The sequence below is a fragment of the Schistocerca americana genome, chromosome 10 (assembly GCF_021461395.2).
Source record: "Schistocerca americana isolate TAMUIC-IGC-003095 chromosome 10, iqSchAmer2.1, whole genome shotgun sequence".
NCBI lineage: Eukaryota > Metazoa > Arthropoda > Insecta > Orthoptera > Acrididae > Schistocerca > Schistocerca americana.
The window spans coordinates 106,596,996-106,622,178 of NC_060128.1; the positions used below are offsets into that span (position 1 = coordinate 106,596,996).

At 39.0% G+C, this 25,183-nt stretch overlaps 1 protein-coding gene across 1 annotated transcript in view; it reads right to left on the reverse strand.

Annotated features, from left to right (window-relative positions):
* Positions 1–25,183, reverse strand: part of LOC124552403 (collagen alpha-1(I) chain-like) — a 255,146-nt gene that overhangs the window by 13,146 nt on the left and 216,817 nt on the right. The window contains exons 27-31 of the mRNA XM_047126667.1: positions 24,494–24,583; positions 17,819–17,944; positions 16,125–16,197; positions 10,647–10,852; positions 3,170–3,371 (exon numbers count right to left, since the gene is read on the reverse strand). Of these exons, the coding sequence (XP_046982623.1) occupies positions 3,170–3,371; positions 10,647–10,852; positions 16,125–16,197; positions 17,819–17,944; positions 24,494–24,583 (697 nt within the window). The remainder of the gene's footprint in view (positions 1–3,169; positions 3,372–10,646; positions 10,853–16,124; positions 16,198–17,818; positions 17,945–24,493; positions 24,584–25,183) is intronic.

The following is a 25,183-nucleotide window of genomic DNA, read 5'->3' on the forward strand; positions in this document are numbered from 1 at the left end:
CTCGATATAGGGCGCGAATGCAACTGTGCGCAACAGAACCACTTTTGCAGACGAGTCATGGTAAAAGGTTGTGTACAAGCCCTAGTGAAGTTGCATGATCCTTTCACCATTGTGTGACATTTACATGCAGTGGGGTAGGTTCAAAAATAAGGTTTATGGATACTGCATGCTCTAAGCCAAAATCACAAAAATCAGCAGGAGGCCATATGCGCACCTCTGCTCGCTCGTCATCAATTGGCTCATTAACAACACTGACCATTCCTATTCTGTATCATTACTGGTTATGAGAAATGGTGTATGTATGCTAACATAATGAAAAGGAAGGAATGGTTGAGCTCAAACAAACAGCAACTCCATGTACAAAGACCTGCACACGCCCATAAAAGATAACGTTTTGCATCTGGTGGCACAATGATGGTGTGGCGTACTACGAATTTCTTCCATGAGATGAAACCATCAGTGCTGACATTTACTGTCAACAACTGAGATATCTTGCATATGCAATTCCAGAAGAATGACCAGGAAGGATGCATGAAGTGATACTACCACACCAATAATTCCCACTCGCCTTCTGCTAGACTGTCAAAAAACACTGTACAGGAGTTGGGAAGTCATTCCACACACACTTTATCCATATGATCGTTGTGCCCTCAGATTTTCACCTTTTCTGCTCGATATCAAAGAACCTTCAAGGAACTTCCTTTCTGGACGAAAATATGCTCCAAACATGTCTCGATGAGTCCTTTGCCTCAAAACCACATCATTTCTACGGTCACAGAATCAGAAAGTTAAGTGAAGTAGAATAGATGACTAAAGTCTGTGTTATGGTGTGTTTATTAAACTTATGAAAAATAGTATGATCTTATGCACCAATTCAATAATTCAATTCCTAATACATGGTGAGCACCATAAAACCAAACCCATAATGTAACTGCTGCAGAATTGGTAGGGCACACTGGAATGAAATATTATGAATGATATGGAATTTAAATGATGCAGTTATTAACATTACTGCAACAAAAGATGTTCAAAATGATCACTCTGGGCATCAGTGCACTTTTGAGCTTGACTGATACATTGAGAGTTGTCTGACCCAAAACGCTGTTATGAGTTGTGTTGACTTCTTGTGGAACATTCAAATTCACTCCATCAATATAATGGAGATCAGGTATGTAAACTCTCTCTTTTAAGTAGCCCCAAAGGGAAAACTAACAAGTAGACAACTCCAGAGAATTTGGAAGTACTGTCCACTGCAGACACTTGTTCATTTGTGAAAGTTGCATAAATGTGATTCAGTGAAATGTTTCATGCGTGAAACATTGCCCCTACAGGTTAGAAGAAGCTGTTTCATTTTTTGATGTCAGGTAATTGTGTATAGATTCTTCAAAAATTGTGAGGCAAACTTGAATATTTACAGTCCAATCACAAAATATTGGTTCCTGTATATAATTACTAGAACTGGAACACCAAACACCAATTTTCTCATCATGAAGTGGATTAATTTTCTCATCGTGAAATGGATGCAAAAATATCTCGTGAGGATTCGTCACCAGCCAACACCTGATGTACTATCAATTGACCGAATAAATGATACCATACCTCATCTGATGTAAAATATGACATTTAGTCTGTCTGTCCACCGAGGACATTTTCAAGAAGCCAGTTTCAATAATCAATTTGTTTTACCTCATCTGATGTGAAATATGACATTTAGACTGTCTGTCCACCGAGGACATTTTCAAGAAGCCAGTTACAATAATCAATTTGTTTTAGTTTCTTTGTCTACTTCAGTCATTACACAGTTGTAATGCAGTTTTGTTTCAATTTTATTTTGAGAAGCATTTTACAAGAAGACACGTAGTTAACACCATATTGTTGGGATAACTCACATACTGATTTTTTTTGACAGGCAGTAATCTTCATTTCAGTACCAGCATTGACCTATTAGAGTCCTAATGGAATGTTCTGCATTTGAAATTGCACCTCATGTATGCCACTTTTAAGTAATACTACTTTTCACTGGGGTACTGGCACTCAGAAATTTTTCCATAAACACTTGACAAGTCTCTTCAAATGATGGAAAACAAATATAAACCTGAACTATAGCTATCCTCTCCCAGACTGAATAAAGCATTTTACACAAGTGTAACTGCACTTATAATACTTAACCGTAATGAAACATATACTGGACTGACACATCACCATCTGACAAGCAGCAGCAACAGTCAGTAGTAACATATATTACTGCTAGTTGCACTAGTTGTGTGAGAGTCTTTTACACGATCTTCATAAAACCCCGAAGGTCTTGCTGAACATGGAGAGTCACTAATGTCAAAATGATCCTCTTTAAAACAATTTGATATGAGACACTTGAGATCTACAGAGCTAGGAAACAACCACAAATTCATCTACAAAAGCACCTAAGCTACAGTGCATGCACACTGTGTGATATTTTGGAATATCCTCTCATTCTCTTATGTCACGATTTCAGTCTGCATTTACAAACAGTGAAATTGATATTTATTTAGGTGAATTTACCTCACAATTATGTGGATTAAAGTGCACTTACAGTATTGGCAGTTTTTACGTGATGTGTAGCTATTGGTAAAAGCATGATAAATCAAGGAAAACGAGATGACTAATAATAAGTGAGATGTTGATAGCCAATAAGAATGTCAATCTTCATTTCTTTTGCTTCACAAAGTAAGTGATTTTTTTTCACTCATAGGACTAAGTATTGATATTATTAGTATACATCATACAGATAACATATTTGAAAATTACTGATAAATGTTTCTGACAACAAACATTTTAAATATCATTGTGGCTCATCTCTAAGTGCACTTCAGCACACTTCTAGCAATACAAAAGTGTTGCAATTTTTAAAGTGTACTTTTGGTGTCTGCAGTTTTTCGCAGCATACTAATACCCACATTGGTTTGTGTGTTTGTGTTGAAAACAATCATATTTACAGTCTTGTTTGTCAAACATACTTTGCTGACCCCCCCCCCCCCTTTTTTTTACTAATAGAAGTGCGTCCATCAAACCAGTCTTCAGACGGGAGACCGTAACACTTTCGTCTGCACAGATCAAGGTAATGAGATCAATCTTGTAAACTAGTTACAAGTGCTGACATAGGTAATACAATACAGGTTCATCTGAAACTAACCACTAGGCTTATCTGGATGTGCGAGGAAGAGATCCCTGCAAGTTTTTGCTGGGAACGACTTCTCTCCGTCTGGTTTCTTGAAGCGCTCGAATGACCTCTTCAGGTGTTCGTAGGCTTGCATCACCAGCTCGCGACGTGACTCTTCACTGATGTCCTTGCTGAATATTCGAGCTGGCTCATCACCGCTCAGTGGGTCAGGGCCCTGTGAGCATCACATTGCACAAAGTAAATGAGTTGTCCAACTGTGGTATTTTCTTCCTTTTGTTTACAAAAACAAGGGTGCATTGTTCATGTTGTTAAAGGTGTATGATTCAAGGTACAAGCATTAGTCACAAATAATAATAATAATAATAATAATATTAATAAGTTTCAAAATAGCTATCCATAATTATTGGTAGCAAAACAGTTTATTTCTAGTAACAAGAGTTTTACAACTAAATAACTGAGCTTATTTGTCTTTTTTATGGTTAGATTGGGAAATGGATGGAAAAGGAAGAGTAGGAGACATGATTCGAGACTTCCTTAAATGGATGTACCAAGGTAACATAAAAAGAAAAGTTGTGCAGTCATGAAGATGTATGGAAATGGAAATGAAGTCCCATGCTTCTTTTCAGAGTGTAGGGGAACGATGCGGGAGACACGCACCGCTTTACTAGGCAAGGTCCTAGTGGAGGTGAGTTGCCATTGCCTTCCTCCGACTGTGATGGGGATGAATGATGATGATGAAGACGACACAACACCCAGTCATCTCGAGGCAGGAAAAATTCCTGACCCCGCCGGGAATCGAACCCGGGACCCCGTGCTCGGGAAGCGAGAACGCTACCGCGAGACCACGACCAGCGGACATGAAGATGTATAGGCAACAATAATTTAGAGTGTTTCTTAATTTGGAATTCCTTGTTTACCTTTTAAAGTTCAAAAAAATTATATAATTAGACTCAATGGTCTACCATTTTCTTTGTATCTATTTTTTAGGTATCCAGTACCCACTACATTCTTTTCAGTTGTATGGTACATTCTAATAAGAGCCTACCATTAAGCCTTATGTCTTCTTTAAGAGGCCAAAATTAACACAGAGCTTCTTCAGTCTTCCTGCAACTCATTTCAATTTACTGTGAGCTAAATTTGGTTCATTGCACTTTTGATCATAGGTCAGTTCAGTCGCATAAGAAACTATTTGCATGGTCTTGTACAGGGCACAGACAGAGTAAAGTAATGTTTCATAAGAAGAAAAAGTTGCGGAGGTTTGGCAATGTGAGAACAAATAGTACAGATGTACGCTTTTTACAGCAACAATATGATGACACAAAACAGGCAAGTAGCTCCCTGTGAAAGTAGAGTAGTTATTGGATATAGCTTCTGCCTTTTATCCAAAATACTGTTTCTTTTTTCTCATTACCCAAACATGCTTCAACATCTCTGTGCCATCCTCAGTGAGTTTTGTTCACTGTAGGTTGTAACTGATCTAATGAAATGAGGCTTAAAAACAGTTTTTGTTTGTTTTTTCTTACCTTGATTTTACATTACTAGGTTTTTCAGTACCATCTGTATGGTGCCCTGCACTGATAGCTTGTCATCTGCAAACTAAACAATGTAAATGTGAATTTTATCAGCGAGTTTACACCTCCCTTGATTTTTAAAAACATGATTTTGGTGTGGCAAAATGTCTTATGTATATGTTTGTTATTACTCATATTTCGTTGTGACAGGTCCTCCTCCTTTCACATTCTGACAGCATTGCACACAAATATTAAATGCATTTTCTATAATTTTTTTTTTAACAAATGGCTTTTCACTTAGCAAAACATGGTGCAAACGATGTTGTTGTGTGTCCTAACCCTGTCGGCGTTCATTTCATCCTGAGCAAGTTTGGCGCCAAATTTGAATTTTGTTTGCTTCTCTCTCTCTCTCTCTCTCTCTCTCTCTCTCTCTCTCTCTGTGTCTCTGTCTCTCTCTCTCTCTCTCTCTCTCTCTCTCTCTCTCTCTCTCTCTCTCTCTCTCTCTCTGTGTGTGTGTGTGTGTGTGTGTGTGTGTGTGTGTGTGTCTGTCTGTCTGTCTGTCTGTCTAAGATCCTTTAGCTGTTTGTGTTGCTTATTCTGTACATTTCCTTTAAAGTGTGTATTCATTTAAAACTTGTTTGCTTTCTGTATGTGTAAGTTCTTCTATTGTTAATTTGTGGTACAGGCTGTGGCTGGATTTCAGAACTTTTAAATCTGTTGCTATTGTAGTTGGTTGGTGGTTATGGGCTATCAGGTGGTCAGCAAATGTGCTAAAGATGCTTTTACCTTTTAGGGCTCTGAGTTATTCTGAGTATCTTGTTTTAAAATTCTTGCATGTTTGATGTATACTGACTGGCAAGTGTTGCATGTGATTCACGTATTCCTGATCTGTTGAATTTACATGTGGGTGTTTCCTTTGTCCCAAGTTTTTTATGTGCTGTGTTGTGTTGTCTGTCCTATACCCTATCTGAAGTCCCTCTTTCTTGAATATGTTGCCTATTCTGTGAACAATTTTGTTATTGTAGATGAGTATGTGCCATTTTGTTTTGTGCATGTGTTGTTGCACTGTTGTGCCTTGCATGTAGTCACTGTTTGTGTGTTGTGTTGTTCTGTGTTGTGTATGGTTTTGTATGTGTGTGTGGTGTGTTTGTCCTTTACTGTTTACAGATTTGTTGGTTTAACTTCTCTATCATATGGGTCTTGTAACCATTTTCCACTCCTATTTGTTTTATTGTATTTAGCTCCTGTGTCTAATTCTGTTTGCTTATGGGTGTTCTGTTCAATCTGTGGGACATGAATCTGAAGCTTGCTTGCTTGTGTGCCAGCAAGTGGCCCAATAACATTGTAAATTGTGATGCTATCACTGCAGGACAACATACAGATGGTACTGCAAAACTGTATAATGTAAAATCAAGGTAAGAACAAAAACGCACAGGAACTATCTTTAGGCCTCATTTTGTTACATCAGTTACAACCTAAAATATGCTCACTTTTTACAGTATTTTGATAAACAGAACCCATTGATGATGGCACAGAATGCCAAAACATGTTCAGGTAAAAAATAGAGTAGGTTTGTCATGAGCACACAGCTTTTAAGAACTGCTTCAGACTGCTTAAATGCACAAAGGCAAATGAGTAATCTACAAGAAAATACAAAAGAAAATTTTGGGAAAAAAATAAAAGTGCAACAGGAACAGATAGGGGGGCTAGTGTTGGTAGATGACAATGACAGTTCTTGTAGCTGGTAGTAATTTTGAGCAGTGAAAGGGAAGAGGTATAGGCGAAGACAAAGGTTAGAAAATGTAAAGCAACCATTGAAGATATTTGGTTTAATATGTTTGAATAAAATGAAAGCTAAATGTAAATACTGCAGCTTAGACTTGACTGTGACCATTACAAATATCAGTGGAAACTACAAAATGCTGTATGCAGGCAGAATTATTATTCTTCCCCTTATGTGTTTTAATTTAGTGGATGTCTGTCAATTTATTAGGCATGGTCAGTTTGTATGTACAACTTAAGGACAGTCTGTGACACTGTCTAAAATCAGAAGACAAGTAACTATTTTAGAAAAAGACTCAAAATTATATGGATGCTTTTGTTGCATAGGTGAAGAGTAATACAAACAATTTTTTGCTGGTCATGGGCCACGGCGTTAGTTCAATTTTATTAGACTGTGGCATGTATCCCAGTCACCGTAAGATACACTGAACACAATACGGCAAATGTATGCAAGCAGTAATGACATGATAACTGAGCATGAGAGTAGCGTGGCAGGGTTTAAACAGGCACTCGCCCGTGGCGGGCTCCATCGCAAGTTCACAGTATTACCCTGTTGTGGCGCACTCTCGCAGATGACAATACACTGCTAATGCGTGCAGCTTTTAAGTGTGTGCGTGCGTGCATTACTTTAGGCTTCTTTTCCAGTTGTATTTACATTACACATGCTTTCTGTAAACTGAAATTGGCATTATTGCTTTTATGTTCTATTGGGCATCCTAGCTTCTAATGTACCATATTTGCTTAGTTCAGTTTAAAGAAAGTGTTTGTGATGTAAGTATATCTGGAAAACCAGCCTTTGGGTACTATAACATGTTTTCTGCTGCCAGAGAGTATCACATGGTACCCAAAAGTAGTACATGCAAATTGTTCATGCCTTGTAAATGGATATAAGTACACCTTGTGATGGAGGTGTATAATCCTGTGAAATGCATGGTGGGAAGAATAAAATATGTGAATGGTTGCAGTATTGTGTTTTCATCTGATGACATGAGAGAAAAGATTAGTGTATCGTAGTAAGGAATGAAAACAGGTATTGAGCTAAAGTATCTGTGGGACGTGTATGGTTCCTTGTAGTTATCAGTTGTACAGTTTCTTAAAAACAGTACACACAAATATTTTTTCCACTATGAAAGCAATCAAAAATCCATTTTCTCTCTATAATGTTGGTGAGGTCTTCAGTTCAAAGAGCAGTTTCATGCAGCCTACCAAGTGAAAGACACTTCATTTCAGCAAAGCTGCTGCAGCCTACATCCATTTCCACCTGTTAAATGTATTTAAGCCTTAGTCTTCTACACTTTTAACCCCCTCCCTGACAGTTCCCATCAATACAGAATGAAGCCTTGATGCCTCAGGATATGTCCTATCATCCAATCCTTTCTTTTAGTCAAGTCTTGCCATAAATTTCTTTTTTCCCCTGTTCAATTCATGACCACCTCATTGGTTACGTGACCTACCCATCTGATTTTCAGCATTCCACTGAAGCATCACATTTCAAAAGCTGCTTTTCTTGTCTAAACTGCTTATTATCCATGTCTCACCTCGATACAAGGTTACACTCCTGTCAAATACCTCCAGAGAGGACTTCCTAACACTTACATAAATGTTGTGTGTTAACAAATTCCCCTTTCTCAGGAATGCTTTTCTGCTAATGACACTCATAATTTATATCCCCTCTAATTTGGGGATTGTCAATTGTTTTGCTCCTCAAATTACTTTCATTGTTTCATTCCCTAATCTAATTCCTTCAACATCACCGGATTTAATTCAACTATATTCCATTAACCTCATTTTGTTTTTCTTAATATTCATTTTGTAACCTCTTTTCAAGACACTATCCATTCCACTCAATTGCTCCTCTAAGTCTTTTGGCACCTGTGACAGAATTAGGTCTTTTGATGCCTGTGACAGAATTAGAATGTCATTAGCAAACCTCAAAGTTTTTCCTTTTCCAAATTGCTCCTTGATTTCCTTCACTTCTTGCTCAATGTATAGATTGAATAAAATCTAGGATAGGCTACAGCCTTATCTCACTCCCTTCTCAAGCACTGCTTCATTTTCATGTGCTTCAACTCATGACTTCAGTCTTGTTTCAGTACAGGTTGTAAATAATCTTTCACTTCCTTTATTTTATCTAACAATTTATAGATTTTACTTAAATAGACATGTCATTGTCATTGCCCACTTACAGCACAACAAAGTGAGGGATCTGTTAGTTGCTACAATAATGGTACCGCCAGTGAAATGGCAGAAAGGGATAAGAAGGAACACCATTTGCACTCCGTGTGTATGTCTGGAGGCCCCATTCATTGTGCTGAATAGGCTATTCCAGGAACCATTGGGGAACAGAGACAGCCAACTGTAAATTGTGGTGCACATTGGAACAAAACAATCTGCAACGGGAGGCCGCAAACCCCCCCCCCCCCCCCCCTCACACTCTCCCCCACCACCACCCCGAGCAACAAGAAGAAAGGGAAAATATAGTGCATTAAGGTGTTTTTCTCCCCCTCCCCCACAAAAAGAGATTTAACAGAGTTGGAACTGGAACTTTATTATGGCTACATACGAGTCACCAGGGAAGGCTAAGCAGGAGAACACAAAATTTTCAAGGAACTCACAATCTGTGCCATTGTTTCCAGTACTGGCTTCAGACTCCACGTTCCCACTCACATGGCAGTCTTGAAGCACAGATTTTTAAGGTTCTGTGACAAGCTGGGCTGCAACTTCCTATATTTTTGCCGTAGGTTTGGAACTGTAGTGTCTCCCTAAGTGGATCAGAGGTGCACTATACATCACAGGTTGTTATCCATATACTGTGTGTGTTTTGGGTGCATACAAGGGCTTTTTAGCTTAGACAAGCATAACCTTATGTCATCCACATTAGATTGTTTTTTAAGGAAACTGCAACTGTTTTGATAATATCTGTGTTATTCACTTTATTTTCCTCCACAACACATTTCGAGAGTTTATACTCTCATCTTCAGGTGGAAAAGAGCGATATTTTGTTACACGTGTACCAGCTGGATGCAGCTAGTTGTTTGTTTTGGTTTCATTTTCAATTTATTCCAGTGCACAGAACCCTGCAGTTCTTCTTCTTCTTCTTCACAGATGGATCACTTAGGACCACACATAATCAACATTTGTTGGCCTTCCTTTTCACCCAGTATTCCTTCATAAAAAATTGAAAGGGCTAGCTTTCGTTGCATAGACCATGCATGTTGGTTACTTTTTCTCTCTTCTTCCTCAAAACCCTGTGTGTTTGTGATTTTTCTGATTTCATTTCTATCATGTAGATTTGGCGGCCCTAATTCTCTCAGGTCTTTTTCTGTCTGTTTGTACCAGTTTGGTCTTGTAGTTTTGTTCTTTAAAAATGTATGGATTTTGTGTGTTAACCTGTTGGAGTCCATTCTTTCTAAATGCCCCATGAATTGGATTCTTCTCATGCGCATCGTGTGTGTTATTTTGGAGATATTTTTATATATTTCTGCATTGGGTTTTGGATAATGCACACCATCTTTAGTTCTTGGTCCTAGGATTTTCCTCATTATTTTACGTTCTTTCACTTCTAATTCCTCTTTTAGTGTTCTGTGTTGAAGGTTTAGTGTCTCAGATGCGTAGAGAGCTTTGGGTTTAATTACTGTTGTGTAGTGTCATATTTTGCAGTTCCACGAGAGACTCTTTTTGTTGTAAATGTTTTTTGTTAACTGAAATGCCGTCTCCATTTTCTGGGCTCTTGATCTGACAGCTTTCTATTCATTACAATTTTCTGCAATCCATTCCCCTAAATATTTAAAGTCTTTTACTCAAGAGATGTAGTTATTACCAATTTTGAGATCAGAAGATGCATCTTTGATGTCAGTCATAAATTTTGTTTTTTCAAATGAAATTTATAATCCTATTTTTGCTGCCTGCTCTTGTAATAATTCTAGCTGTTTCTGCGCATCGGTAATGTCTTGTGCGATCAGTGACATGTCATCAGCAAATGCTAAACAGTCTAATTCTATGCCCTTACGTCTTGGTCCCAGTCTGTGTGCTGGTGCACCTGCTTTTCTCCATTCTCTAACAACTTTTTCAAGAGCAGCTCACTGTATTGTTGAGAACATTATTTTTGTTGAAGGCACCTATGAAGCATTGATAAAGCTGCAGCAATGACATTATCAAAGAGACAGGTCGGGGCAGCTGGCAGCCCACCGACTCACCTTGCTCTGCCCGGCGGCGCCCTGTCCCAGGATGGCAGCCAGAGCGGCGGCGTCATAACCCAGAGACTCCCCAGGAGCTCCCGGAGGTCCGGGCGGCCCAGGAGGTCCCGGGGGTCCGTGGCGACCCTCCTCTCCGGGGGGACCCCTGGGCCCGGGTGGTCCGGAAATCCCCTGTGGCCCTGGAGCTCCATCCCTTCCGGGTGTCCCTGGAAAAGCGTACAGCTGCAGGTTTATTTTATGAAATTTGCAGAGTCACAAGTATTACTTGACAGCTAATACACTACTGGAAAAGGAGACAATGTCAGGAAAGACAGTGTCAATTTTGATCCGATGACAAGAGTGTGCTACCTGGACGTTAGTATACACTTATAAGAACAAAATATGTGAACTTCCAAAACTGATGTTACATCAAGAAAGTGAAGTGCTACAGGATGGCACAGATAAAAGTAGCCTGAGTAAGTTTAAAGGAAATGCAGTGAAATTACAGAAACAAAGAGCTGAAATAGACTTACGATTTATTTACAAAGAAAAATACATTTATGGAAGATACTGAAAGGGACCTGCAACACCAATACACAGCTGTGCATATCCAAGCGTATTCAGATACACTTGGCGTAAAGTTCAGATACTGATGGTGGAAACTTCACAGCTGATGTGGTCTTCAAGTTCCTGTATTGTCTGTGGATTTGTTTCATAGACCTTGCTCTTTCAGTGTCACTTGTCGTTATATCTTATGAACGCGGTGGCCACAAATGTTTTCTGACAGTTTGTTCCTCAGGGAAAATGGGATGGACTTATTCCAGAGATACCTCAGACTTGTGGCATTTTATCCCCATCTTGTTGGAAGAAGTAGTATTGTAGAATGAGATTTTCACTCTGCAGCGGAGTGTGCGCTGATATGAAACTTCCTGGCAGATTAAAACTGTGTGCTGGATCGAGACTCGAACTCGGGACCTTTGCCTTTTGCAGGCAAGTGCTCTACCAACTTAGCTACCCAAGCACGGCTCATGCCCCAGCCTCACAGCTTTACTTCTGCCAGTACCTCGTCTCCTACCTTCTAAACTTTACAGAAGCTCTCCTGCTAACCTTGCAGAACTAGCACTCCTGAAAGAAAGGATACTGCGCATACATGGCTTAGCCACAGCCTGGGAGATGTTTCCAGAATGAGATTTTCACTCTGCAGTGGAGTGTGTGCTGATATGAAACTTCCTGGCAGATTAAAACTGTGTGCCAGACCGAGACTCGAACTCAGGATCTTTGCCTTTTGCGGGCAAGTGCTTTACCAACTGAGCTACCCAAGCACAACTCATGCCCCGTCTTCACAGTAGAGCACTTGCCTGCGAAAGGCAAAGGTCCTGAGTTTGAGTCTCAGTCCGGCACACAGTTTTAATCTGCCAGGAAGTTTCAAGTAGTATTGTCTTTCATTTTCAGTGAGCCGAGCACAAAATGTACCAAAAAATTTCCATATATTATGCAACCGTGTTGAGCATAGTGACAAAAAATATCGGTTTAATGATGTGTGTCCCTGTTATAGGCACTGAATGCCGATTTCCCCCCCCCCCCTCCCCCCCCCCCCCCAAAAACAGAGTAATTGCTGACACACAGTATTAGGGTTCTCTGTTCTCCAGTACCTCGTGTTCTGTGAATTCACATGACCAGAAAGATGAAAGCATGCTTCATCACAAACGATCTAATGGAAAGGGTGTAACAAGCCATTGTTGATGTTATTGAAAAGCCCACATGCAGTAATCAACACATATCTGACTGTCATCATCCTGTAATTGGTGCACAACCATCATGTGATATGGCTTTAAATTAAAGACTTTTCAACAGCCAATGAGAACTCTTCCTACTTATATGCACTTGCTAGATTTCTTTAAGCTCTGAATAATTCTTCGGTGAATGACTGCAATAACCTCTGGTGTGCAAACTGAAGGAATCCTTTGTTGTTCTACATTTTGCACAGATCCGTATGTGTGCCAGTTTTTATACAGACTCTGTATTGTTCTCTTCCTCTATCCAGATACACAGCTCTGAAAATTTCACTCATTCCTTAATCGAACCTGTTTTCACATATGCTTCACAGTTTCAATTTTTTCGTCTATCAAGAGTCATTTTGCAGACCGCAAAGAGAAGCATCTAGCTTCACTCGAGCAATAAACTGAAATAATGATAGACAAATGCTATCATTTATTGCATAAAACTGTCTATTTTCTCCTTTTAACTTCACCATCCTGTAAGTGTGTGCCAGTTGGTTGTATGGAAGGAGCACAGTAAGGCAGGATGACACAGTGATGTCAGAATGGCAAAAAGGAACCATTGTGTTCATATGTAGCCATGACCACACCGAGAATGAACTTGCCAAATTTGTCAGTGTATCGATGTGGACTGTCCACCATCTGTACGAGGAATGGTCAACCACTCGCAGCCATATAATGTGGTATTATGGGAATGGTTGTGAAAAAATTGGTTTAAAACCTTACACGAACTGCTGCTGCCAGTGAGTAGAGGTTGATCTCAACCAGTTTCCAGGGCATTATAAAGGCACCTAACTGTTATGGAAATTGGAAGTAAAGTTCTTCATTAAAGATCATTGCTCACAGGAGCAAACTGAGGTGCATGTCTTCAATCAGACAAACAACACAGAAACTGGATACTAGCTGACTGAAAATTTTTAGTGGGATCTGATGAGCTGTGTTATCACCTCTTTTCAAATTATTTGTAGGAAAAATAAAACAAAACCTGTAATGTTTGAATGTAGTATTACTAGTGCCCTGCTTGACACAGTCACGTCATTTAAACATCTGAGTGTAATGTTGCAAAGTGATATGAAATGGAATGAGCGTGTGAAGCCTGTGGTAGGGAAGGCAAATGGTTGACTTTAGTTTATTGGGAGAATTCTAGGAAAGTGTGGTTCACCTGCAAAGGAGACTGCTTATAGGGGATGCTGGTGCACCCTATTCTTGAGTACTGCTCAGGCATTTATGATCCATACCAGATGAGATTAAAGGAAGACAAAGCAATTCAGAGGCGGGCTGCAAGATTTGTTACAGGTAGTTTTGAAAAACATGTAAGTGATACAGAAATGCTTTAGGAACTCGAATGGGAATCCCTGGAAGGAGGGCGACTTTTTTTTTTGAGGAACACTACTGAGAAGATTTAGAGAAATGGCATTTGAAAATGACTGCAGAATGATTCTGTTGCCTCCAACTTACATTGCGCATAAGAGCCATGAATATAAGATATGAAGAATTAGAGTTCATACAGAGGCATATGGGCTGTCTTTTTTGCTTCTTCTATTTGCGAGTAGAACAGGAAAGGAAATTATGTACAGGGTACCCTCCGCCATGCATTGTTCGGTAGCTTGCAGAGTATCTATGCAGACGTGTAGATGTAGATGTAGGTGTGAGGTGTTGAACACTCTGATGCCCCAGAAAGACATTTAACCTGCTGTGTGCGGCAGGTGCAGTTCAGACCTGAGATGGTTCTGTTATGTTTTTGAGCTCTTTTTCATATTTTGACTTCAGCTTAATTATTCAGGTTACCACAAACATGAATCAGATTACAAGTGCGTCCCGACTGGGACACAAACCTGGGACCCTCCTCTCTCGTAGGCAAATTCTCTGCCAACTAAAACGCCATAGTGTGACTTGTAACCTACCCTCACAACTTTACTTTTGCTGGTGCTTCTTACCTTCCAAACTTCACACAAGGTTTCCCAAATATATCGCAGGGCTAGCATCATGGAAGGAAGAATATCATAGAGAAATGTATTGGCCACATTGCAGGAGATTATCTCCAGAATGAATTTTCGTTTTTCAACTGAGTGTGCAGTATTCCCGCAAGGTACACAGGAGAACTTCCGTGAAGTTTGGGAGGTAGGAGAAGAAATACTGAGAGTAATGAAGCTGTGAGGGCAGAACGTAAGTCTTGCTTCAAGAGTTCAGCCCTTAGAGCACTTGCCTGCAACAGAGAAACATCTCAGGTTCAAGTCCCAGTACAGCTGTGAACTTTCAAATCGGTGTACACACTGCCGTTGCCCTTTCTTCTACAGGGTTTTGACAAAAAAATGGAGACACCAAAAACACAGCGCATTACCATGCTCTTCACAAAATAAAAATACACAATATCCTATGAATAATTTTAGTGAGTCACAGTTTGAATCTGTACTCTCATAAAAAGACTTGTCTGCAACATATAACAGGGACACGAAGTGGAACAATCACATAGACTTTGTCATGGGTAATGCAGGTAGCAGAATTCAGTTTATTGGTAAAATACTAGACCAAATTCAATCGTTCTGCAAAGGAGAGTGCTTACGAGTTGTTCATGCAACCCATCTTAGTATATTGCTAGAGTGTGTGGTACCCATACCAGATATTGAATGTATACAGAGAAGGGCAGCACAAATGCTCACAGATTTGTTTGACCCATGGAGTGTGTCACAGAGATGTTGAAAGAACTGAACTGACAAACTCTTGGAACTATCTCAAGAAATTCTACAAGTTTCAGTAACCGGCTTTAAATGATGACTCTATGGATATACAACAAATATACAACCACCTCCTATATATCACTCCCATAGGATAAGATCAGATTAGCTACAGAAGATACAGAGACATTTGAACAGTCATTTTTCCTATGCTCCATACAGGAATGGAACAGCGGAAAGCCCTAAAAGCTGGTACAAAGGGACAAACCCACTGCCACACACATCAAAGAGCTTTGCATAGTATACATGTAGACAGAGTATCCATGTAGATGTATAAATTTGATTACTATGTGAGATACAGCAAGTAGTAGATGTAGTTTTGTTATTTTCAGGGCGAATTAACTGATAATGACAGATGTGTAGATGATATAAATCGTAGAGTGGCAGTAACATGAAAAGCTTTTGTGAAAAGAGAGAGATGACGAGAAGTCTTTCATGGAAGAATTTGTCCAGAGTGCAGTCTCATATGCGAGTGAAACATGGACGAATCGAGCAGACAAGAAAAGAATATGAGAGTTTCAAATGTGATGGTACACAAAATTCTGAAGATTAGAAGGGTACATCAGGTAGTTAATGAAGAGGAATTGAATCAGGGAAGAAAGAAATTTATAGCACAACTTGACTAAAAGACACATTCTGAGGCATCAGGGAATTGTGACTTGCGAAATGTAGAGAAGATTGGGGGTGGGGGACAGGAGGTTTTTAAAAGTGTAGAGGGAAACCGAGGCTTGAATGCAGGAAGTAAATTAAATGGATGTAGACTGCAGTAGTTATGGAGAGATGAAGATGCTCGCACAGCATAGAGTATCGAGGAGAGCCACATCAAACCAGTCTATGGACTGAAGACTGTGACAACGGCATTGTAAATAAAAGTTCAGTTACCTCACATTCCAAAAACATAAGCTCAAATTAAGGAAAGCTGAGGAAATGTGTAAGACTAATACACTGCTCTTGATAACAGGCAGACACTGCCTCTACTGGCTTACCTTTGGTTCCAGTTTCTCCGTCCTTTCCTGGTGGTCCAGGAGGCCCAATCATTCCCTTGTCTCCAGGGGGGCCCTGAAAATCCACAGACACTTTAGCACAGAACTTCTGCAGCAATAAAATGTAAAACTGTTTTGTTTTTTTTTCCTTCCAAAAGAAGAATTAATTTGAGGTTATCTTCAGGAGGAAAAATTCAAGTATTATTAACAGACATTAAAAAATTATACATTTTGGAAAATTAGAGGGGAGGTGCAGAAGATTACGGTTCAACATCGACAGGAATCTGTCTGTTGTTATTTGAGGTTCAGGTCATACAGGCAATATCATTACCAGTTATGAATTCTTGGCAAGTCATCAAATAATCTGTTTTGAAAGGAAGAGAAAGTGAGATAGCACAACAATAGGAAACTAAATTACAAAATCAGACTGACATATATAAGTACTTGAATATGTTTCACAGTAACACACAAAAGGAAAAATGAACAAGACACTAGAGTCTCTTATTTCTTGTTCTGCTATGTTGTTGCAGGGGCTGGTGGAAGAAACTGTGTGACTGCTTTGGTAGAATAATATCGTTTCTCCTCCTTAGTAAAATGAAAAATGATTTAGTGGTTTTATGAAATAATGTAGCCCACACCATCGTGGATTAAAACACACCAATTTATTCATAATTACCCCACTGCACAAAGAGGTGAGTGTGCCCATTTCTGCATCTGCTCTATTCCTCACTGCCTGGATGATTCATTTATACTGAGACACGTGAAAATGTGACAGCAGCAGGGTTAAAATTGCTCAAGTGAGTGCTTAAATGATAAGAGGCTGCAAAAATGATATGTAACAGCAAAAAAGCTAAGCAGAGAGAGTTATGTTGCAGCCAGAGAGATGTGCTTTATTACACGAGTCATAGATACCCAGACAGTATAAACGTATCTGTGCTCTGATGGGTGGAACTGATGGCTACATTTAACTACAAAATAGTGTAAGATGAGTAACTTTTAAATTGCAAAAACATCGTTGAAATATTCACAATATGAAACTGATTGTGAAATATATATAACATTCACAAAGTGAAAACTGGTAAAAAATTGGGCAAGTACTGGTGTAGGTAAACTAGGTTATACAACGCCTGCCTACAGATGTGATCGACAAGTGGCAAACTGGTCAACTGTGGCTGCAAGGGTTTGCCAAGCAGCCAGTATTTGGGCACAGTTAAATCAGGCTACTATTAGACAAGTGTAAGTTGGAAAAAAAGACATCATAATATACCTGGAAATACATTTAAAAAAGGCTTTCTTTTTTTACAAAAATCCCTTTGCTCATTTAATGACTGGTGTAGAATTTTTTTTTAGTACAAAAATTAGTAAAAATTTCAAGCTCTTCAAATTACCTGTTTAGCTGTTATCTCTCAGATTTTCTTGGCAAGACCATTAATGGTATACCCTTTGGTTGTACAGCTAAGTTGTCAGTTCAATTTTATGCACAATTATTTTGATGACTACATGTCTGGCTGGTGTCCAGGCAGAGAATATGCATACTAACACAGCTCACCAAATGGTGGTAGTATTAAGTCACTGACAGAGACATAAACAAACCAGAAAAACTTGCTTGCTTTTGGATGAATCCTTTTTGAGCAGTATGCTGACTGTACTCATCTGGCATAATGTGGCTGTACAGGTGTGCGTGTGTGCATACTCACAATGGGTCCGGGCAGTCCCTGCAGCCCGATGAGTCCTCGGTGGCCCTTGGCGCCCTTCGGCCCCTCTTCTCCTCTCTCTCCCTTGGCACCCTCCGGTCCAGGAGCACCGGGTTTTCCTCGTAGACCCTAAAATGAGATAAGCTAGCTAAACACAAATAATCAGACATGAATATAAACACAAACACTGAAATCTAAGGCAGAACACATGTACATTACTACTCGGGATCTCACATTACGAGATGAGGCCTATCCAGAAAACCAATCTCTGACTTTGTGTGACGTATTAAGTAGAGATGCACTAGAGCTATGACAGTGAGAAAGCTACATCAGTTCTCATCCTCTCCCCTCCCTCAACCCCACACCCCGCTCTTTAGTATTTAATTTCACTAAAAATGATACAGCTATTAGAACTGCTTATTAAAGTTATTGTAGACAGTTATATTTTATTTAAAAATGTCAGTATTTGATATGTCAATGACCCTGTCCTGCCTTATTTCCCAGGTATCAGAGAAATGATGGGGTGCCAGTGAAGGTGTAAGGAATGGAATTTAATGACACACTATGGTTTCACGCTGTTGCAGAACTGTTACACAAATAATGATAGGATTTCGTCAGAACACTGTAGTCAGTCTCTGAGTGAACTACAGGTTGATTCTGCTGTTAATTTACTGGCATAATTAGAAGGCCCGGTTTAAAGCACAAATGACACAGGCCATCACTTGCAGTATCAAGCTGAGATGGGCGACAGAGGCTGTACGGGACATATCACAATTAGCAGTAGCCGCTTAAGAGATACTTACATGCGAGATCTGAATACAGTGCATATCAAAATTAATAGTGAAAACTGATGCAGGTGAAATTTTACATGGGGGAAAAAGAGAAAGGGGGGGGGGGGGGGTGGCACCAAACAATAAGTCACTAGTCTGGGAAAATATTCTCAAAATGTCCCTGTTAATTAGAAAACTCAACCCATACAGCAGATGTGGAGAATTTTTCAAGGAACTAAAAAAATCTATAAGAATATACAGAGTGAAACCTTCAGTAGAGGGCACATTTCAATTGTGGTATTAATATTGGTGATTACACTGAACCAAAAGCCAATATTTATGAAAAGGGGGGAGATGTCTGCTTATAGCCTATAAGAGCTGTTAAAAATGAACATCACACATAAAAATCTTACCAAATGTAAAATATGTTCTGTAATACCCCTTCTGTCATTTCAACTGCAATAATTTTGAATGTTGGACATACTTTGCAGACTTGGCTCCAAGAAATTTCCACTTCTACATGCAAATGAAATATGGCCTGGGTGCAAATGATGTTGACTCTACTGTCACAAGTTGGTTGCAGTCTCAGAGTTCTATGGGGAGGGAATTTGTCAACTTTAATATATATCCTTTAATTATTCCAGTATTTTATTTACAACATAACAGAGTTTACTTTCCATACAGTCATTGTGAAATAAGATATGAAATGAATAATTTCTATTGACAATATACTGTACTTTCCAATGATATAATAATCTATACCGTAGATTTTTCTCATAATATCCCCTTTCCTTTCCATACACCATTTAGAATACACAGTGTACATAAATTTTCTTTGATTAATTTCTGAAGTGATTCTTACCGGAACACAACCTTCAAAAATTTGAAGTCAGAAGTAAAGTACACAATTCATTTTATCAGTAAATACTGCAAATTTGCAAATTTACGTTTAAAAGAGGTCACAGCGAAACAAATTTACAACTCATCTCTGACTATTTCTTGATCAAAAAAAATTGCACAAGGTTGGACTGACTGACTGAGGATAATGAATATGTTCTGAGAATACCAGCATAGAAGGTACGTGTCAATGAAAGGCAACAAATCTGTACCGGGAAACATAATAAAGTGTATGTTACTATTAAAAGAATTTAATGAAGTAAATTTAGTTTAATGCTGTATCAACACAGAGGTCATAAGAGGTAAAGTAGGAGATCAGGTTTGGCAAAGACAGGAAGAAACTGCGATCTAATCTAGTGATTATCTGATGACATGGTTTTACCATGGAAAACCCAAACTGGGACAGGTATATGGAGATTTGTAGTCTGCTTATTTATAATACATTATCATCATCTCAATCACTGTACAATCTCATTTAGTAAGAAACTGTGAACCTCGCACTAAACCTATATATAACACACACTAGGTCTGAAGCAATAAGGACAAGTTGATTACAACTTGCATAGGAACATATAAGCTATATTTCTTTGTCATGATTTACAACTTTCCTCAATGTTGATGAGAAGGAATTGTTGTTTCAATTCTACATTTACCTAATATGAAAGAGACCTCTAGTGAATAGCTAAAAATTCATATTTCTAAGACATTTCAAGAATGAAGAAAAAATGACACTCTCACAGGAGATTCATTTGACCTCTCTATGAGGTGTTTCGAATAGAGAGACATCCTCCATGCCAACCAACAAAGATTCCAGAAAGTTCAGTCTCATATGATATCTGTAAAATAATGGACTGAGGAAGTCAGATGGATGCAGCAGAGGGTAGCACAGTTAGAAATAACTTGCTCCCCCTTTGAGTGCCAATGCAAGATTTTGACTTCTGAAATAGACTAAACAGCTACAACAATGACAGTTTTATGCAGTTATTGACTGTTAGCATTCTTCTATCAACATTTTAGTTTATTTCACTAGTGAAGTTAGGTGTTTCTCTTTGCAGTCTGCAAAATGTCTTTCTCGATAGAAGACTGAAGTCAGCTGATAGGTATACCTGCTTAAAGGAAGTGCCTCTAACTAAGGGCTCACCTCGAGAGGATGTAATATTTCCAGGTAGAGAAGGAATCAAAATATAAGAGGTATTAGAGATAAAGTTAGTGAACTGCTAATAGATGTTAACTCTGAAATTATTGGTATATCAGAGCACCGCTTAAATAATTTGATAATTCAGAGGCTTCCTTTACAAGGCAACAGATTAGCTGGCTGTTTCTCAAGGAGTTCTTTGCGGGGTGGGGGATTGGCTCTGTATGTAAAAAACAGTATTTCATTCGAGTCCATAGACGTATGACGATACTGCACTGAACAGATATTTGAAAGTTGTGCAGCATTAGTTGAATTGAGTGAAACTAAACTTCTAATTGCTGTTGTTTATAGGTGACCTGACAGACAATATTAACAGTACCAATAGACTGTTTTGCAGATGATGCAGCTATCTATACCGAAGTGCTATTGAAAAAATCTACACAAATATTCAGTTAGATTGTAATAGCATTTTAAAGTGATTTAAATGTTGACAACCCACTTTAAATAGTCAGATATGTGAAACTGTACACTTCCCAAGTAGATGAAGAAATTCTACTACCTTGGAAGCAAAATTACCCATGATGGAAGAAGCAATAAAGACATAAAAAGAAAATAGCACAGGCAAAGAGAGCACTCATGGCTAAATGAAGTCAATCAGTATCAGACTTAATTTGAGGAAGAAATTTCTGACAATGTACATTTGGAGCACAGAATTGTGTGGAAGTAGACCGTGGACAACGGGAAATTCAGAAAAAAAGACAATCAAAGCATTTGACATCTGGTGATGTAGAAGGATGCTGAAAATTGTGAGTAGATTGATCAGTAAGATAACAAACTGCCAGTGAAAGGAACAAGTGGGAAACATGGACAAGAAGGAGGGATGGGATGGTAAGAGCTGTGTTAAGACACCAAGGTGTAACTTCCGCAGTACTAGAGGGAACTGAGAAGTGTAAAAACTCTATTCGAAGACAGAGATTGGAACATAACTATTCTATTCTATTCTATTCTGCATAAGTAGTACACAATTTACGATCATTCACACTGCTAGTAACACAAAGGCTGGTGGGGATCACGAAGTAAACTGCTAACTGAAAATAAGTACAGAGACTAGTGAAGTCGTCTTAAGTGTGTACGACTGTCCAGGGAGTAATCTGAATCACAAACATGAACCAGGCAATGTCAGATCTCTACTGGCCACAATATTCATCGGCCTTCTCATGTCAATGGCTGGCTACATGTTACACACTTGTTACCATGGCAGTGCCTCACACAGGGAAAAGCAGCAGCTGACAGCAACTGGAATCTGTAGCCAGAGTCTCTACGGCATGTTTTTCCTGTTGATAGACGAACCAGGCAGGGAATCCGAACCACTGTCAGATATTAAAATATCCAATATATAATGGATGCTGTATGCAAGTGCTATTCTGAGTTGAAGAGGTTGGCACAAGAATGGAATTTGTGGTAGGCTGCGTCAAGCCAGTCAGAGGACTGACAACAAAATATCACTGGTAACACATTGGGAAAATGGTGTCGGTTTGCAAAGGAGACTACTTATGAATCGTTTCTGCATCCCATCTTAGCCCTTTCCATCCTGAGAGAAATTTTCTTAAGCGTTTATTTGATATGTACAAATATCCATACATTATGACCTGCAAAATCAGTTAAAAATATTGAAAAAATTCTCATGGTGGTAGTTTGTTCAAGAATTCACCAGTATGACCATGCTATTCAAAATACGAGCATGTATGAAATTCAGCTGGCACTTCATACAAGTGTTTAGATACCTTTCATGTGTTTAATGAAACTTCACAGTCTAAAATAATGCAGGAATCCTCTCAAACTAACGAAATGTAGGAGAACATACTATATTTTTCTCAGTGACACATGGCTTTCTCTTATTGTTGAAGTTTGAAATGGTATGTTGCGCTCTGGTAATCACAATATGGAACAAAAAAGCTGCTAAATGGAAGCCGGGGACTCCCAAAATTGTTACATTCCAGAGTGACACAGAAAAGTGATGTAGCTGAACTACAAAAAATTTGAAATCAAACCCACATGATTGTAATATTGATTGAGAATGTGGGAGCCAAGGCTAACATGAGGTACTGAATGTACACAGAGAAGAGCTGCACAAACTGTTAGAAGTTCAAAGACAGATGCACATTATCCCACAGAAGCCTACTTAAAATGTTTTGAGAACCAGTATTAAATGAAGGATCTTGACATACGGAGTGTTCAAAAAGTCTCTCTGCAGTGCCGTATGACTGTTAGCCACACATGCCGTAATGCCGTATGCCGCAGTGAATATACCGAAATGAAATTCAGTGGAATAAAAGTTATTAATTTATTGAATATTCATTTTTACTTACAAATTTTCACATTAAATGTTGGAAACGCCCCCCCCCCCCTCCCCCTTTATTGAATACACATTTCAATTTGTCATCATGTTTCCAAACACAAGCTGTAACATTCCTTCTGTAACAGAAACAGTGAAAGTGAATATAGCAGTTTTCAATTCATAGATGGATTTTGGACAGTTTTTTCACTGCACTCCAGAAGAAAAAGTCAGGTGGTGTTAGGTCAGGCAATTGTGGAGGCCAAAGACCCTGTGAAATTATGCGATCACCAAAAACATCAGCAAGCAGTGACATTGAAACGCGAGCTGTATGCACGGTTGCGCCATCTTGTTGAAAATAAACGTTCAGTATTTCACTTTTAACACAAGTACTCCTATGAATGGGTACAGAATATCACTGCAGTTTCGTTGTGTGTTTACTGTTTCATTGAAAAATATGGGACCCACAATCCGACATCTAGAAATTGCAATCGAAACTCCTATTTTCACAGAATGAAGTGGTTCCTTATGAATACACAATGCATTTTCAGTACTCCACATATGAGAATTTTGCGAGTTCATGTACCCAGAAAGATGGAAACCACACCTCATCAGTGAAAAGCGTTTCATGAAGAATATCCCTTCCATTTTGTTGAACGAAATTTTTGAACCATTGACAATTATGCAGTCTCTTGCCATGATCAGTATTTTTCAGTTCTTGCACGACTGTCACTTTGTATAGGAAAAGTTCTAATTTTTTCCTTACAGGTGTGTGGGCCATTCCGACACTAACATTGATTTCCTGGGCGAGTTTTCTTACTGACTTGCCCAGAAAATCAATGTCAGTGTCGGAACAAGTTTTCTTACTGACTTGTTTGGACTCGTGGACATTTTATTGGAAATATCGAGTAGTTTATCCTCAGACAAAACGCTAGGACGACCACTTCTCAGTGCATCTGTCACTGAACCCGTACTTCAAAATTTGTTAATCAAATCTCGCACAGTATCACGATGTGGGAGTGTTGTCTCTGGGAAAATTGAATTAAATGTTTGACAAACTGAAACTGTTTGACTAAAAACACACATTCTTCAGTGGTTAGCATTTTAACAGTGAGAAAAATGAAACAAATGAACTAAACTTAAATGTTCACGTCGACACATAACGACACACACCAATGATACTACTGATGCTGGCTGAGCTAAACAAAACAGTGGAATGTTGGGAGAGTCCACTTGAAGGGAAGTAACCCAGGCAGGCGAATAATCATACGGCATGCGTGGCTAACAATCATACGGTACTGCGGAGAGACTTTTTGAACACCCTGCATCTTTCACTCTCCTATAGAGGCCTTGAAGTCAAGATTAGACTAGTTAGGAAATGCACAGAGGCCATTTAAGCTGTAATTCTTCCTGCACTCTATATGCAAATGGAGTAGTACGATACCCTAATAAATTGTACAACAGGAAGAACCCTATGTCACACACTCGACAGTGGCTTGCGGAGTACGGATGCCGACACTGTGCCCTGGCAGTGCACCTACCTGCTGTCCTTCGACACCCTGTGGTCCGGTCTCTCCCCTCGGACCTCTCTCTCCGGCAGGTCCTGGTGGTCCGGTAGGTCCAACTGGCCCCTGCAACACAGGGAAAAATATTAATGTTTCATTCGGTGACATATAAATGACAGTGAGTGACTAGATTTCATCTAGATTTAAAAATGAAAGAAACGTAAACTAGTGGACAATCATTCACTCTTCCTACTACTCAACTGCTGATGTACATTTGCAATCCATTTCCTCTGTGTACAAGATATGTCATAAATTTACATTACAGTTAGAATGATTTTTACACTAAAAATAATGATATAACTGTCCAGGCTGACATTATCTGTTTCTCCATCTATCATCATAACTGTGTCCATACCTATTTGGCAGCTTTCTTTCTTGGAAACATTTATCCTGAAAAGACCTAAGAGAAGTGTCGTATTGCGATATTTCTTGCAGATATTTTCCTATTTCATTTTCTTATGTAACAGTGGCAAATAAATTAATTCAGAAAGAACATTTTCAGAAAATGTGAGTGCCATACAATTCAATCATAAATAATAATCTCCTGTAGCAAATATTCTTTATTTAATGCACAATGAAATCTGTATCATACCAAATTCTCATCACGTGTTTCAGTTTCAGCCCATGATCAGTCCACTGCTTGTTACAAAAATAAGTACTTCAGTT